The following is a 17,318-nucleotide window of genomic DNA, read 5'->3' on the forward strand; positions in this document are numbered from 1 at the left end:
AGCTTTTCAGTTCCATGATCATCCATGTCTTATATTGTCTATGGTAATTTGAGTTGATTTTTCTTTTACTCCCAACCAATCAAATCCCAGGTAAGAGTCTTAATAATACATAAAAGATCAGTTTACATTTTTATATAATAATTTACTTTTATCTCTGTATTTGCCTTAAAGAGTGAGTCATGGAAGGCTAAGCCTAACCGCGTTTGGTGGTTGTCTGGGGACACCGCCTGCATCTGTGAATCCCACAGGCCAAACCCCAGGAACTTTCGCAATGAGTACCAAAGTTTAAGCACTAGCAAAAGATCCTCCCAAATTTGATGAAACATTTTTATTCCATGACAGTTATAAAAAGTAACTGTCAGGATCTTGAAGGGGAAAAAGCCTATTTTTCTTACCAGAAGAGGAGGCAGATATAGTATTGTTATAGTACATCCTGGATTCCAGAGAGAGAAATAGCCCTGACTCCTAAGGGAGGGATTATCTTTAAATCATAAAATGAAAGCCAAAAAAAGACTGTGTCCACAGACTACTTGCATTAAAAAGGAAGTGGCCTAAAGGCATTTGCATCACACGGAAATATGTGAAACGCCCATGTTTATGCAAAGATCCCAAAAGAATGCATGTATGGGGCAAGCGGGCGTGGAGATCCGGCGTCTGGCGCCTCACTGGTACCAGGGAGAACCACAACTCCTCAGTATTAGTCAAAAGTTGCCCAGTGAGGAGCCCACAGAGTTCCTATTTGGAAGGAATGGAGAAGTGATAACTGTGGAGGGAGGGTCAACACACAGATGAGGCTTTACTGAGAACCGCTAAATCCTTATTATCAGCACCACCACCACCACCATCAGCAGCTTCAGAACATTCTCCTAAGCCTGGGCTCCCCGCCATGAACAAAAGCATGTGTGGGAGGGAAAGAACAGAGGGACATGTCCCCGAACCTCTATCTTTTCATTTAATTTAGGTTCTTCTATGTGTCAGGCACTGGATCATAGAGCCAGGACTACTGATATGAATAAACAGAGACCCTACCCTCTGAGAGGAAGTTTGCACTTTAGATGTAGGGAGAGAGGCAGACAATAAACTTGTAAACTGATAACACAAATTAAGTGATCAGTGCCATGAAGAGAACAGTGAGCAACAGAGCAGGAGCCCTTCCCTGACAAGAGTCACTTTAAGAAGCTGCTTGTTTGGCTTTGCAACCTCAAGATTCCACTATCTGATAAGAATGCTGGGGCACCTGTCTTCCAGGGATTCCCCAAACAGTCCTTCAGGATAGCAGAAAAAAATAAATAAATAAATTTTATATATATATATATATATATATATATATATATATATATATATATATATATATGCATGTATATACACACACACTCCCATATATATTTTAACAAAACATTCAAAAGTTAGGGTTTCCCAAAAAAAGGGTTCCTAATGTTCAAAGTACAAATTGTCTTTATTATATATGTATACACATTCATGGACTTTCTTGGTGGCTCAGTGGTGAAGAATCCACCTGTCAATGAAGGAGACATGGGTTTGATCCCTGGGTCAGGAAGATCCCCTGGAGAAGGAAATGGCAACCCACTCCAGTATTCTTGCCTGGAGAATCCCATGGACGGAGGAGCCTGGCAGGCTACAGCCCAAAGGATCACAAAAAAGTTGGACACAACTTAGTAACTAAACAACAATACACATTTTCATATAAACATATACATGAATACATCTATATAAATACATATATATGTAAGACTCCTCAGTCTGTGGAATTTTCCAGGGAAGAATACTGGAGTGGGTTGCCATGCCCTTCAGGGGATCTTCCTGACTCAGTGATTGAACCCAGGTCTCCTGCTCTATAGGCAGATTCTTTACTATCTGAGCCACCAGGGATGCCCGAGTATTATAATTATATATACATATATATATATGAGTATATTGGGAAGGTTTTCTTTTTATAAGAAGCATGTTCAAAAAGTTTGAAGACTGCCAGACGAAACACTGTCATAGTCAAAGGAAATGAGTATGACCCATGTGCCATCAAGGGCTTCCCAGGTGGCACTAGTGGTAAAGAATCTGCCTGCCAACACAGGAGACTCGAGAGATGTAGGTTTGACCCCTGGATTGGGAAGATCCCTTGGAGAAGAAAATGGAAACCCACTCCAGTATTCCTGCCTGGAAAATTCCATAGACAGAGGAGCCTGGAGGGCTACATTCTATGGGGTCACAAAGAGTGGGATACAACTGAGAGACTGAGTATGTGTCATCAAGACTTAGACACAGAATGGAGATGCATGACTATGTCTCTGATGGTGTTTCTGTGTCTCCCAATAACACCAGCTAACAGATGTTACATATGGCAAGCACTATGCTAAGCACTGCACATACATCATCTCAGGTGATCTTTAAAAGAGAAAAAACCAGTGAACTGTTACAATTTCAGCCCATTTTACAGATGAAGAAACTTAGGCTTACAGCAATGCAAGCATTGCTCATAAAAGCTATGTTTCATGGAGTTATGTATTCTCCCTAATGGTATGTATTTCCTGAGAAATGAGTAAGAAACAAGGAGTCTTTAGATTCCCTCTTGATCAATGAACTCATTGATCCTCATAGAACATTCTTCAACTGGTGAAGAAAAGAGCCTCCCTAAACTAAAGCACAGTGGACAATGCACACTAATTCAATCAGCTGGAACAGTTGCTCTCAGTCTTTTCAATCTAGGGAGAGCATCACAGGGCTTGTCTGGGGAGCATCATTTCCCATCTAGGCCTCAGAAACAGAGACAGTGGCAGCAAGCTTTCAGGAAGGCCTCAGTCTCACCTCAGAGCAAATCTTCCTGGCAGTGTCATAAACCTTGCTCTGTTTTCCACTCTCAGGCCTTGGTTTAGCGTTCCAGCATCTGAAGGACTGTTCTAGAGCTAGTAAGTGGCCTCTGACTAGTAATTTATCTACAAAAAGCTAATACTGGACAATTACCAAGGGAACACATTAAATTTCCCTCTGAGATTAATTTAATCACACTAATTTTTTTGTCTCCAGGGTGTTTAGACATATACAATATAAAAGACTTTTAAACCATTCCAGATAAAATGTTAACTTTTCTTTTATGATATCTGAAAAAGGACTAAAAAGACTCTTAAAATTATACAGAGGGAGAGAGATTCAGTATGTGACTTCTCCAGAGAGATATGAGGTAAAACAAAAGAAACGCAGAGAAAAGAAAAAAGAAATAAAAGGTTGTATTTCAGTGGGACTCTCACAGGGCATCCCTAAGGACTTGTCTCCTAGTTCTGGTTTTCCAAAGCTCTTCAGTGCCTCCACCTTGATGGTCTGATATCTGCTGGGAACAGGCCCCAGCTTTGGCTCACTGGCTCATCTCAGTCCAGGACTTACAAGGCTTTGGACAACCAGAGCGGGCATTTCTTTGAGGTGATCTGGAGTTGGCTTGCTGAACTACAAGGGTATCTTTGGATAACTTAGTGCATACAAACTGCTTTGTTTATTAGGACTAAAAATTAGTCCATGTTGTACAGTCTGGGAACAAGGCCAAACTTCAGGCAGGACCTCAGCATTTATGACAATAACAAAGGCACAGTGGAAAAGTCCAGTTAATGAGGAAAGGCATCCATAAAGAATTTCCCAAAGGGCCAAGGGGTTATAGTAACACACTACAAATAGTCTGATCCTTCCTAAGACTATCTCTTATACTAGGGTTCTGCACAAATAACACCAGCTCTGGGGATCTACGCAATTTTCTCTTGAACCCCTAAAGATCAGATGAGAAATGTGTGTAGCTCCGAGTTCCTATATTCTGGAGGATGCTGGGGCAACAAGGGCCTCGGGCCAGATCATAGGCATGTCCTCCTCCAACATTCCTGGGTTTTCCTGGTCTCTGGGCCATTCTCATTCAGGGTAGGCTGATAAACCTAAACCTAAACCCACACTACCTGGCTTTATGATTTTTGTTTGTTGAGTGGTTTTTCTTTGGGAATAAAGGTGTAGAGAAGAAAGAATAGAGGAAAAGTTGGGAAAGAAGGAAGGAAATCGGTCTACATGGAATAGGGGAAGAGAGAGGCTTCAAAAGCATCTTCTATCATTAAAACATAATTCATTTCAGTTCAGTCACTCAGTCGTGCCCGACTCTTTGCAACCCCATGAACCACAGCACGCCAGGCCTCCCTGTCTATCACCAACTCCCAGAGTCTACCCAAACCCATGTCCATCAAATCGGTGATGCCATCCAACCATCTCATCCTCTGTCATCTCCTTCTCCTCCCGCTTTCAATCTTTCCCAGCATCAGGGTCTTTTCCAACGAGTCAACTCTTCACATGAGGTGGCCAAAGTATTGGAGTTTCAGCTTCAGCATCAGTCCTTCCAATGAACACCCAGGACTGATCTCCTTCAGGATGGACTGGTTGGATCTCCTTGCAGTCCAAGGGACTCTCAAGAGTCTTCTCCAACACCATAGTTCAAAAGCATCAATTCTTCGGCACTCAGCTTTCTTCACAGTCCAAATCTCACATCCATACATGACCACTGGAAAAACTATAGCCTTGACCAGACGGACCTTTGTTGGCAAAGTAATGTCTCTGCTTTTTAATATGCTATCTAGGTTGGTCATAACTTTCCTTCCAAGGAGTAAGCATCTTTTAATAAAATCTCAAGGTGACAGCAAATCCCTTAGGAGCTAAGATCCTATCTTATATGTTTATAAATCTCTAAAGGATTTAATGAAGTGATAAAAATTACTACTCAATGTAAGTCTGATAAACCCAATTTTTTAAATGCAAAATAATATGTCAGGGAAAGCAATTCCATTTATCAGAACAAACATGAGCTATTAATAAGTGTTAGCAATTCACAACACAAACAAGTAATTTCCAGTATATAACTTAGAGAAGTACATTTGCCAAAGAAAGATAGGCTCTAGCATAAACATAAATTTTTCGCATTTTTTTAGCACGTCTTTGTGTGGTTCATTAACATTTCCACATCAGAGAGTAAGGGAGAAGAAAAAAAATCAAACATTTCTTTACCTTATTTTTCTCACCTCGAAAAGTCTGAACAATGCTTTCTCTGCAAAACATTATGAAGTTCAGTCCATTGTGCTTCTAATCTCAAGAATGTCTTGCTTATAACAATGGTGTTTTTGTGGCATTTGGCATACAAGAGTGTATAGGACTACATGGTTTGCAAGAATGATAGAAACATGATTTGGAAAGCAATCTTCAAAGTTCAATTATTCATTCCATCCTTCTGCTTCCATATAAGTTATCTAAACCAGCACTATAATAGATTTAATATCTTTAAAGGCTTTCTGCCAATTAAGACAGAGAGCAGTAATGTAGCACAATTAAACAAAAATTGGGTTGCAGCCAGGAGAGCTAATTATAGAAACTGGAAACTAAGGCAACAAGACATAATGATTATGGCCCAAAGGCAACCTGTTGGAAGGCATCTACTGATAAGACACCGGCTCTGTCCTCAACTGTGTTGTGCTCAGTATTTTAATTAAGAACTTACATCAGTGATTCTTGAACTCAATGGACATGAACTTGAGCAAACTCTGGGAGATAGTGGAAGACAGGGAAGCCTGGCGTGCTGTAGTCTATGGGGTCGCAAAGAATCGGACACAACTTAGCAACTGAATAACAACATCAGTAATTCTTAACCTGGTTGCTCACTAGAACCACATGGGTGGATTTCTTTTTTTAATACCACCGCATAGACTCCATCCCCCAGAGCCTCTGATTTGATTGGCCCATAAGCTTATGTATCAGTGAAAATGAAGAAGGCATGCTCATAAGTCCACATGTGACACAGGACAGTAAGGTCTGTTCTACAACAAGCAAGATGCAGAAATAAGTGTGGCACAGTCCTGATCACTAATAATGAAAATGAGGTTAATATGAGATTAATAGGCATCAACAATCATCAAAAACTAGTGCCATCTTGGGTTGCAGTAATAATGATTCTACTTCAAGCTAGTCAAATAACCTTTAGAATATTGCTTGACTTTGGAGCAACCCACTTTAAGAAATGAGAGCAAAGCTGAAGCTCTTTGAAAAGAAAGGGAATTGCAGGTGATTCTGGAGACAAGCTTACTTAGTGAGCCAAATATCAGAAAGGTTGTCATGGGAAACAGGAGATGCATTTGCTCTGCTTTGGCCTCAGAAGAAAAGCTAACCCAAAGGATAACAGAGCAAAAGAAGGTCACTTTGCATCAATCAGTAGACAAACTGTCTAATGGTCAAAGCTATGCAAAGACAGAAAAGGCCCTTTTAAGAAGTGGAGAGTTTTCCTCTTCTAGAGGGATACAAACACAGACTGGATGTGTCGTCAGTGAAAATTCTGTAGAAGTTGATGGAAAAGCTTTAAAGGATAATTCTACACTGAGATTCTGTGATGAACTTCAGCTATCTTCCTTACTGTATCAGTCAGGTTTTCTCATTTGAATAAAATAACTCCTCTTCCGTGCACTTTCAGACTACTGGTACAGAATGATGTCACCAACTGCAACATATATACATTGTACCTGGACAGGCCACAGCTATGAGTGACCTTGATTCACAGCAAACTTTACAACCAAAGAGCACACATGAAAACCAGAACAACCAGTGCTACTAGAGATGTCACATCAGGATATCAGCAGGTAGAAAGTTAGATCACCAATCTAGATATAAGCATCTGCTATTCTCTGCTCCAAAAAACAGCTGAAGCCAGAAAATTCTTACAAAGATATACACACGTTCTTATAACTACAACCTTCCCTACATGCACATAAATACATAATACACAAATATTTTTATATATGGCTCCTTATCAACTCTTAGTATCATTTTTAAGTGATCTCCAGGTCTAACTTTAATGCCTAAATAGTTTACTTTCGTAAGAAACTGCATATAGAATGTCAGATACAAAATTCAGTAGTAATCTAGTACTGGTTTTATAATAGTAGACATGAATTTGAGACTAAACTGTTAACACAAATGATTTGATTAATCTTTCAACTATAAAATATAAAATGTAATAGTTATTAACTTTTAATAATATGAATCACAGAAACAAATTCTTTGGTCCAGCAAAGAAAATTACAAAACAGGGTTAAAAACCACCCTGAGACGGTTGGGTTGGTGGTTTTTCCGTTAGCCCCTCAACTGTTACTGAACTTGCCCAATATTATCCACATGATTGATTTATGGATTACCTTCATAAACCATTGGCCAACAAAGGAAACTGCAGTTGTAGTTCTTGCTTCACACAGGAGGTTACTTTCCTTCCTGCTCCATCTTCTCATTTCTCAGCCTTAGCTTAAACCTATTCTACCAGAGCTAGGCTACAACAAAGCTACAAAATTCAAACATCAAAATTAGCTTATTTTAACTCTTTTAATTCCAATTACATATTGTTTGAAAACTATTTTAAATTTTATATCATTGCAATGAATAAAGTAAAAGCAAAATAAACAAATGAAGCTAATTACGTGGCTTTACAAGAAACTTACTTCATAGAGCAGATAGAACAGAACTAACTTATGAGGATGCTGAAATTATCTCACTCAAGCCTGGAAGAAGTAAAAAGCAAACTCTTCAAAATTCTAGAGCTTAACTGGATTTTTTAATTTTCTTAATGTGCCATTTTAGAACATTTAGAAATAGATTAATTCAGAGGCTAAAACAAAAGGTTAAAACAGATCAACCAAATTAAGGAAACAAAACAAAAAATCAAACAAATGCTTAGCCAAATAACAGTATTTAAATAAATCAGATGTCAAAACGATAAAATATTTATACTTTTAAAGTCTTGAATCTAGAATGAAAATGAATTTGAGGGATATCCAAAATTTATCTTTTCTCCTACAAGTATTTATAAAACCTCTGTCATGTAGAACATAGAATAATGGACACGGATATTAACAGCACACAAAACAGAAAGCATTTCAATGTTTGCTAAAAAGTCACTGCCACTATAGTAATGCCCCAATACAAAAAAAACGCAACAACCGACAACCAGAAAAGACAGCAAATGCAAGTTACTGGCACTTTTCACAACTAATTGCAACTTGTCACAGTGCCTGGCATCATCCATACTTTTTGGTTGGTGCATAAATTGCTTTAATCATCAGGCTTCTTGGTGAGCATCTACAGCATGTTGGCAGTGCAACTACACTGCTCATGAAAAAAAAGAAGAGAAACCCAAATTTTCCCAGTAACCTCCTGTGTGAAGCAAGAACTACAACTGCAGTTTCCTTTGTTGGCCAATGGTTTATGAAGGTAATCCATAAATCAATCATGTGGATTAAAACAGGACTAAGATGTGTCCCAACATGTAGATATCCCAAGAGTCTTCCAAAGAAAATGTTTAAAGTTTTACCTTCCCATGGCTTTCTGTATGTAGTCAAAATGTGAGAAAATTGACTCAAAAATCCTTCACTTCATTTCAGTGAGTCTGAAAGCTTAAATACTATTTTTCTTTTTATTGTTTATTATTAACTAAGTAAGCCCTTCTTTTCTGCATGTTTTTTCCCTTGCCCTCTGACTTCCAAAAAAAAATTAAACTGCTTTCTTCAGGTCCACCAACTGCTTCCATGTGATTTAAAGATACTCTGCTTCAACTTCTAAGTTCATGAGCACCTAGCTTCAGATACGGTTACCCACCCCCTGTTTCCTGAGGGGCTCCTCCCTGTACCCCACACCCACCCCAGCTTTCATCTCACCCTTTCTCTGTTTTCCTCAGCACTCCCCTCTCTAACTGTGTGGGAGTTTCCACCCCTACACCTTTCAGCCATCACTCCTTAACAAGTTCTGTTTTTCTTCTAACTTGAAGTGCCTTCTTCCAATGGATATCCTTAATCTACTGCTCTAACCCCACCCGAGTTACATTCCCTATTAACCTGGGCATTACCATTTGATTATCAAATCTATTTAATCCAGAGGGCTACTAAAATCCTCACTTTGTGACTCCTCAACCCCTGAGAGCCTAATACCTCATATTCAAATTCTTTTTTTAAACAGTCAGGTCTCACCTACCTGAACTATAATTTCCCATGACCCATCCCCACCACCAATTAGATCAGTCTTGAGGATTTTGCTCCCATCTCTTGTTTCTAACAAGTGGTGGTACATATAAACAAACATATCTCAAGTCATTTCCCATTTCCTCTGGTAACACTTTGTCAAACATCTTCACTCATACTGAACCTTCATTTCCCTAACACAGGCCACATCACACAATTAGAAGTTAGCATTACCTTTTGACTACCACCTATTATCAAATTCGTTCTTACGTGCTGGTGTTCTCTACTTGAATAGATTACACACGCTCCTTGAAAGTGGAAAGCAGAATCTATACCCCCTTTATAAGTAACCCCAGCATTTCCCTGGTGGCTCAGACAGTAAAGAATCCACCTGCAATGCAGGAGACCCGCGTTCTATCTCTGGGTTGGGAAGATTCCCTGGAGAAGGTAACGGTAACCCACTCCAGTATTCTTGCTTGGGAAATCCCATGGAGAGAGGAGCCTGGAGGGCTACAGTCCAATGGGGTTTCAAAGCGTTGGACACAACTGAGCGACAAACACTTTCACTTTCAGCACGCAACACATTGCCAGTCTAAGCAACAAGGTCTTCTAGCATGCAGTTTGGGGCCCACCTAAAAGTACCCTACACATTCCAGTTTCCTCATGTATTTTTACTCCTTTGAGCTTCACATTCTTTTTCTACATCTCCTCAGAACCTCTTTGGAAAGTATTAAGTCAATGAACACATGCTGCTAGGTCTAGAGTAGGTAGGTACATTGTGAACATACTGAATTTTAAAAATCATTTTTATTTCTATTTTTTAAAAAAGGAGACAATGAAGCATTAATTCACCCACACACAGGAATAGAAAGTTTTACTGTTATGTCAGTCTGGTCTCAGAGAAACACAGACACATCATTACAATGTGGCCTAAAGAGGTCCAGTGACTGTCCAAGTTCACACATCCAGAAGGATAGTGGGCCACAATCTCTAACTTCACTCTTAACCACTTATTCTGAGTTAAAAGAGAAGTGACTATGTAAACATACAAGTCCCAGTCAGTGGGTGGGAGGGAAATGGAACGGGCTCATGCTGAAGGGCATCTTGGTGATGTCATTGTAGCACTGACTGCTGAGAGTCCGCCATATTGTCACACTGAAGAAACACTTTTTGGAAAACCCAAATGGTCATTGTTTTACCAATCACAAACTCATAAGAGCAACAAGAGCTTCCATTTAGTAACCATAATATCAACAAGCCATCTCAAGATTCTAAGAATAAATTAAGGTGTTCAAATTGAAATTTGGGGAAGGAACACCTCCTTTAAAAGTATCCAAAACTACTTGGCTAAATTTTCACCAACTTGTATAAGCCAGTACACTTCCTGAATAGGACCATAATTTAGCTCAGGGAAAAAACTCTTTAGAAACTTCCCATCTAACTTTGTGCAAGAAATATTTTCAGATAAAAGCTATTAAGTGTTCTGGTTTACTGGACTTTCTGAGTTGGAGGCAGGATAAGTTTCTCAGCACTCAGACAAGTTCCTCCCCCTTCTCAAATTCTGTGTGAGTTCAAGAGAATTGAATAGGGATATGCCTGTGCTGACATAAAGAATAATAATAGGACACAGTGGGAACCAGTGTTTTCCAATATTTCTTTATTTTTTAATAAAGTCAGAAAATAGCTATAATTAATCTAACACTTTTTCTGACATTTTTGACATCAACACATTCTAATACAATTACGGCTGTTTTTACTACTCCTACCGTTCATTCTGAACTCCTCCTAATAGGGATCATGAGTGGCTGTCTGGCTTGCTCTTATGTTTTCCTAACGTTTTTAACATTAACATATTTTAATACAACTGTTCTCATTACTTCTATTATTCATTCCTATTATTAACCAAGAAAACTTTGAACTCCTTTCTAATAAGAATAAGAAGTCTAGCGCTTGGCTCACTCTTCCTCCACTCCAGTCCTGCTTTGTGTTACACATCTTGGCAGTCTGAAATCCCACTTGCAGTTTTATGTTTTCCACCTTCCAGTTTTCACAATATCATGTCTCATTTGCCAACTAATTTTACTTAGAATCATTAACCTTGTCTTTTGTTTGTGTTCTAAACCCTTTATCTTTTAAAAGCACTTTTGGTCATTTTTTAAGACTGTCCTATGTTCTATAAATTGCTTTGAAGCTTAAGGGTTTGTTGATAAATTAAGGTTTTTCTAGGTATTGAAATATCTTTTTGCAGTCTTCAAAGAGAAAAGCTTGCTTGGCCTGTCTTTGTGTTTGTGGAAATTATACCATTTATCTGTGCTTTGTGTAACTTTTTATCCCAAGTTCTCATCTATAAATGCTAAGGGTAGGATTTAAGGTCATTCTTAGCCTCACGTTTGTAAGATTTTGTATCTCCTTTATCTACCTTTGTCTTCAGAGTATAAAAACTTCACCAGCAGGTATGTAATAAGAGGAGAGGGAATTCAGAGGATTTGTTTGGTGGGTTTTCTGTTGTTACTGTTTTTCAAGATTGGACAAATGAGCAGCAGGGTATCATGGAAATAAACAGACTTTAAATTTGACCAATCTAAATTAGGATTCTACCTGTGAGCTGTGTGACTTCAGACAAGTTACCAAATGGGACCCCACTTCATCTCTTAGGGTTTTGTGGAAGATTAGCTATATGTGCAAAGTACCTGGTACACAACTAGACTGACAGTTTTAATATGAGCCATTATCCAGCTCTGTGACCTTGAGTAAATCACCTGAGATCTCTGTGCATCAAAGTCTTCATAAATAAAAGTGAGATAAGTAAAGTGCTCTCTTCACAGAGTTGTGAGACGAAATTAGTTTACTGTAATAGAATGCTTAGAACCCTGTAAGCACTTAGGTGTGTAAGCTATTATCATCATTAACACTGTCAGTATCCATACTAAGAATATCAAGATTATTTCCTGAACCTATCAAATGCATTGCACAGAGTAGTTACGTACTATCACTTTCATACGGCTTAGTTGGCAGGTTGGAGGGGGGTGTTCTCTACAATCATAGTCGTTCCCACTGTTAGCCTTCTTGTTTTAAGTGCATCTGTATCTCCATATTGCATTCCCTGCATAATTTATCAGCAACTTCCACACCTTTAGTTTCACAGACTTGCTAACTTTTTGACATGATATCTGCTGCAAAAAGTAACTTCAGCCAATTTCTCAGTGTCTTCCTAAGCCATTTTCACTGTTTTCTTACTTTATCCAGTACTTTACAGGAAATCTAAAATTGACTGTGCATACTTGCCCACAGTCATGTTAAAGAAAAAAATTCATAAAAAAGGTTTAGCCTAGGATCTGGTACATAGTACACATCCAGTATATACTACCTAGTCTTACTGTTATCAAACATTTATATAAATTATTTCATTTAACCCTATGGTAGATAATCCTGTAAGGAAAATGCCCCATTTCACAGGTAAAATTAATGATATGCAGAAAAATAAATAAATTGAAATCACAAGTTAGTAAATGAGAAAGAGAGTAAAGGATTCAAACTGTGGTCTATCTTATCCCCAAACACTCTCTCCACTACATTTGAGGAAGCTTTACCATTTCTTCTTTCATATTTGTTTTAATTTTTGGTTTATCCCCATCTCCTTTTCAGCCTTTAGGGAAGAATACTACTTCATCAATTATTAAGAGCATTCTCCCTGAGATCTGTAAGTTTTTTTTTAAACCATTTGAGGTAATATCCTTTAAAGCTACGCAAGACTGAGTGAAAGGCCCGTGGCTTCTGCCTTTCCTAAAAGGATAGTCCACATATGAAGTGCTTAAAAATCCTTAAAAATCAGATAGGTATAGATTCAAATACTATCTCTACAAAGAATAGCTCACAGGGTCACTGTGTGTTATTCTACTTTAATCCATACAATAAGTTTATGAAATCAGTACGCTTATTATCCATAATTTTTATCTGAATAGACTGAGGCTGAGAAGAGTCCTACAGCTCATGTGTGGCCAGACATCCTGTTGGGAGTTCCCAAATCAACACACCATCAGCCAGGTCTGGTAGGGACCCTTGTTCACTCTAGGAGGGCCTGGCTTATCCCCTTGGAGCCATGGGAGGGGTCATTAGACCCGGGATACTCATGCCCCCCTCTGCTCTGCAGCTTCCTTCTCTCAACTCTTGGTGTCATTCTTAGTTTTCCTAGCCCTTAATGGACTTTGTTTTTTCCTTAGTATGTTTAAACTCAGAGATGAAGCTTCCTTATTCCATCTGCTGCAGCTACAGAATACTGTTCTACTGCCTTGTCACTGTTAAGAAGACCAACAGAAAACACACACATCTGTGTGCTTTTGTTCAATATCACGCAAGCTCAAGAAAAAAAACACCTCTGTTATCATTGGCATATTATTATTAATAGTAAAAGAAAGATGAAGCAAGCATGGCAAATGGTTACTACCTATTTAATCTGGGTAATTTGAAATATTTTATAAATTAAGTAAAAATAACTATAAAGGACAGTATCATCTTACAAGTAACATACAAAATATGGCTTTCCTTTTACAGTCACTACTCACAGAATGAAAATACTTGTTACACATTGGAAAAATAAGGATATAGCCAAATATGTAAATGCATGATTACCCAGTAGTAGATTACTGAACTTTTCCCCTGAGGTCTTAAAATACAGACTTCTATTCCTCTTATTTAGTATTTGGTGGTCAAGGCTTTCAAGGGTCGTCCTCTAGAGTAAGGAACTGGCTATAAAATGGATAGAAAGGCATGGGGCCAAGTCTAGTGATGACCAGCTGGGCTAAATGACCAGATGGCAGGAGGCTGCACCGAGTGCAAATAATCACCATGGAGAAAGTCATCTCCCACTCCCACTCCAGGCTAGAAAATACATTCATCAGCCTTCTGAGAGAGATTCCTTCTCTCATGGGCAGGCTTACTTTAACCAAGCTTATAAGATTAATGAATAAAATCAGAGTTGCCATATATTATTCTAATGAGAAATCTGTCATAGAGGCAGTGTGCTGACTCCCTGTAGAGACAGTTACACCAAGTTATAATCACAAGTTTACGTGATTAGCACAGCAAGAGAAAAGAGGAGTGGTTAGCTACCTCTATTGGTATTGAGTTAGAACAGTCCAATGCTTTCATCTACACAAATGGAAAAGACCTCCCAAAAGGAACCAAATACTAAAAATAATCCATTGGCCAAAATTCTCTCTCCTCTAGCTAGTTCCTGGATGGACACTGCTAAAGTTTGTCCCATGAAACTCACATTGCTATGTCTTAATAGTCATCAAACCCCTCTGTGAATTCAGACTCTGGTTAATGTGCTAGTAACTCAATCATACCAGGTCTTATAGGGTGCATGTCAACTGCAGCATCAATTCTACCAATTATCTTTCTTAGAACTTATCTTAAAAGATCATGTAGCAACTTAAGTTGAGTCAAGGAAAGATAGGAGATTTTAATGAGGGTCGGACACGACTGAAGCAACTTAGCAGCAGCAGCATGACATAATTCACGGTGCTCATCAGTGTATCCCAAGTTTCTAGAAGAGTGTCAGTCACTTAGTAGATGTTCAATAAATACTTCTTATGTAAATGAAAAAAAACTTAGTTAAAAAAAAAAAGTGCTTCAGGGACTTCCCTGGTGGTCCAGTAGCTAAGAATCCACCCGGCAATGCAGGGGACACAGGTTGGATTCCTAGTCAGGGAATTAAGATTCCACATGCCTTGGGGCAACTACTGAGCCTGAGCACCACAACTCGAGAGTCTGTGCACCTCAACAAAAGATACTGCATGACGCAACAAAGATCCTGTGTGCTCAATAAATAATTTTTTTAAAGTAGTTCAGTACAAGCTTAAAGCTCACACATTTTAAATAATCATTCTCACTGCTCACTTGATAAATACAATCATTCAGCTTGGCGAACTTTCTCCTACATATACTTTTCCACACTCAGCCTGAGTTGCTTAAAGAAAATCCCCAAATGTTATTCATCCCCCATCAGCCACTATTACCACTTCTATCACAAAGTACTACCATCCAGGCCTGTTTTCATAGTATTCTTACATTATTTAAGTGCCCAGTGGGCAACAGAATAAACTAAGCATCATTCTTAAGATCTTATTCCCATACCAATGTGAATACCAATCACTCTTAATGTGTAAAAAAATAAGAGTATAAACATTACTAAAATTTATTTTTAAAAATCTGAAACATATGGCACCTTGCTATTAAAATGGGCCAACAAAGTTTTTATTGAACTCAAAGTTCTAGAAGGTATGAACCCTACTATCTTAAGATAAGACCCACCCCAGTTTGTGTGCGCGATATGTATTTTACTCACTTTGTACAGGAACTTCTCATTATATTCACGGTCATTGGCTTTTACTATCCGTTCCACTTCTAAAGAGAAAGAGAAATCAGGTAAGAAATTAAATTTTCAACCAAAAGAAACATACAACTCATTAAACTAACATCACATAGGTTACTTTGATTGTCATCAAGGTTGCAAGAATTCTTTCTTTTGAAATTTGAAGGGCATTGGTTTTTTTCCAGCCTAAATGTTGGAACGTGTATCGGAAAAGTCCCCAAATGGAAAGCTGAAGTGTTTTTCATTGTCTTTCTAATGCCAGCCATAAAGCAAAACAGTATGTGTCGCCAATTTCTATATCCCTTTCACTCCATAAAGACCCTTTCTGTTAACTTCAAGTAGTTTCTAGAAAAGAAGAAGCTATGTCAAATGCCACACTGGAAAGGAAATTTTGTTTTGCTATAGAATTATAAGACATAATAGCCAAACAAAACCATACTGAAGTGGCCAGTTAGGTCACTGACCTTATGGTTATGGAGTCAATGGTTAAAATTTCTAAACAACCCATGCATAGTGAGAGGAACTTGACATCTTCAGGAGACTGAGACCGGCCCTTAGCTCGAAATGACCAAAAAAATAAAATCTCTTCAGAAAGCAAATGCAGAATTCCAGCTCAAGGTAGCAACTTATGAAGATCTTGAAGTCCTCTCCTCCCACAGACACACCAAATCAACAGCTATACCTGGAACAAGTTCCTCCAAAAAACACCTAAAAACTAGCTGAGAGATGCCCTTCACATCAGGCAAACAAGAGGGAAACCAATCAAAGCAGGTAGGAAAGGTGGAGACACAATCTCACTCTAAATCTCATCCCCACACAAAGGAGGAGGGAACTCAAAACCCAGAGCTTCAACCTGAGAAGCGAAGGGTTCATACCCCAACTTTCCACATGGGTACCAGAGAGACAGCCTCCATAGCATCTGCTTCAAAGACCAACAGGGCAGGACTATGGCAAACTGAAGCACAGCTCTTTAAAGTGCCTACAGGCAGACTCGCCGGCCCCCCTCCCACCCCCCGCCAGGGCCCAGCACAGAAGCAGCCTTTTGAAAACCACCAGAAAAAGACTCACTTGATAATTTTAAAACATTGGTCTTAGGGGCAGGGGCCTCTGGCATACTCCCCAGAGATGGTGGTTGGTGGGTACAATCTCCCTGCTCTCCCTCTGCCTTGCTAATGCAGATGGGTGCCATCTTTTATTTCTTTCTTTATTCTTTTTTTCTCCTTGTCTTTTTTTTTCCTATTTCTCTTTTCCCTTTTTATCTTCCAACAGGTGCTATCTTCACACTCCACCTCTGTCACACTCCAGAGTTCTAGGATCCCCTGGAGGGGATGTCCAAACACACCTGGCGCCCCAGTCTCTACATCTGATGTCCCAGTTTTTTACAGCTGCCACCCAGGGAACACTCCTTGGCCACCTGGCTCTGAAAGCCACAGCCTTGTGTTCCTGGATCCTATGGGACTATAAAAATCAAAGATTCTATTCTTGGCAGACTACCATCCTCAGGGCACTGCACAGACAGCTGACTAAAACACAGTTCCAGTCTTTCTGAGAAAGAGAACTACTTCCATGTCTAAAACCCTGGGCCTGTGGGGCAGGCTTCTGGTCTGGCACTCTTACAGGGGACTATACAGAGGCTCCCAGGGAATAGAGGCCAAAGGACACAGTCTTTGCATTCTTTCTCTACCTCACTCCAGCTCACCAGGATCTTCAGAAACAAGCTTATCCCTTCTCTGGGGCCCAATTTTTCTGTCTACTGCCAGGGGACATCTCTGTATCACCAGAAAGCAAGTACAAATAACAAAATAATAGGACCACAACCCAGAGATTATCATATTGCAGAAATTAAAATTTGTGAAGGGCAAAAAAAGCCTTTGACTGTGTAGATCACAACAAACTGTGCGAAATTCTTAAAGAGACGTGAATAC

General features: G+C 39.1%; 1 protein-coding gene across 5 annotated transcripts in view; it reads right to left on the reverse strand.

Moving 5' to 3' along the window:
• The window catches only part of ATP8B4 (ATPase phospholipid transporting 8B4 (putative)), a 265,518-nt gene that overhangs the window by 208,368 nt on the left and 39,832 nt on the right, over positions 1 to 17,318 (reverse strand). For all 5 annotated transcript variants that reach the window (XM_043920126.1, XM_043920124.1, XM_043920122.1 and 2 more), the window contains exon 3: positions 15,367 to 15,425. In XM_043920126.1, the coding sequence (XP_043776061.1) occupies positions 15,367 to 15,425 (59 nt within the window). The remainder of the gene's footprint in view (positions 1 to 15,366; positions 15,426 to 17,318) is intronic.

This window comes from Cervus elaphus, chromosome 12 (assembly GCF_910594005.1).
Source record: "Cervus elaphus chromosome 12, mCerEla1.1, whole genome shotgun sequence".
Classification (NCBI taxonomy): domain Eukaryota; kingdom Metazoa; phylum Chordata; class Mammalia; order Artiodactyla; family Cervidae; genus Cervus; species Cervus elaphus.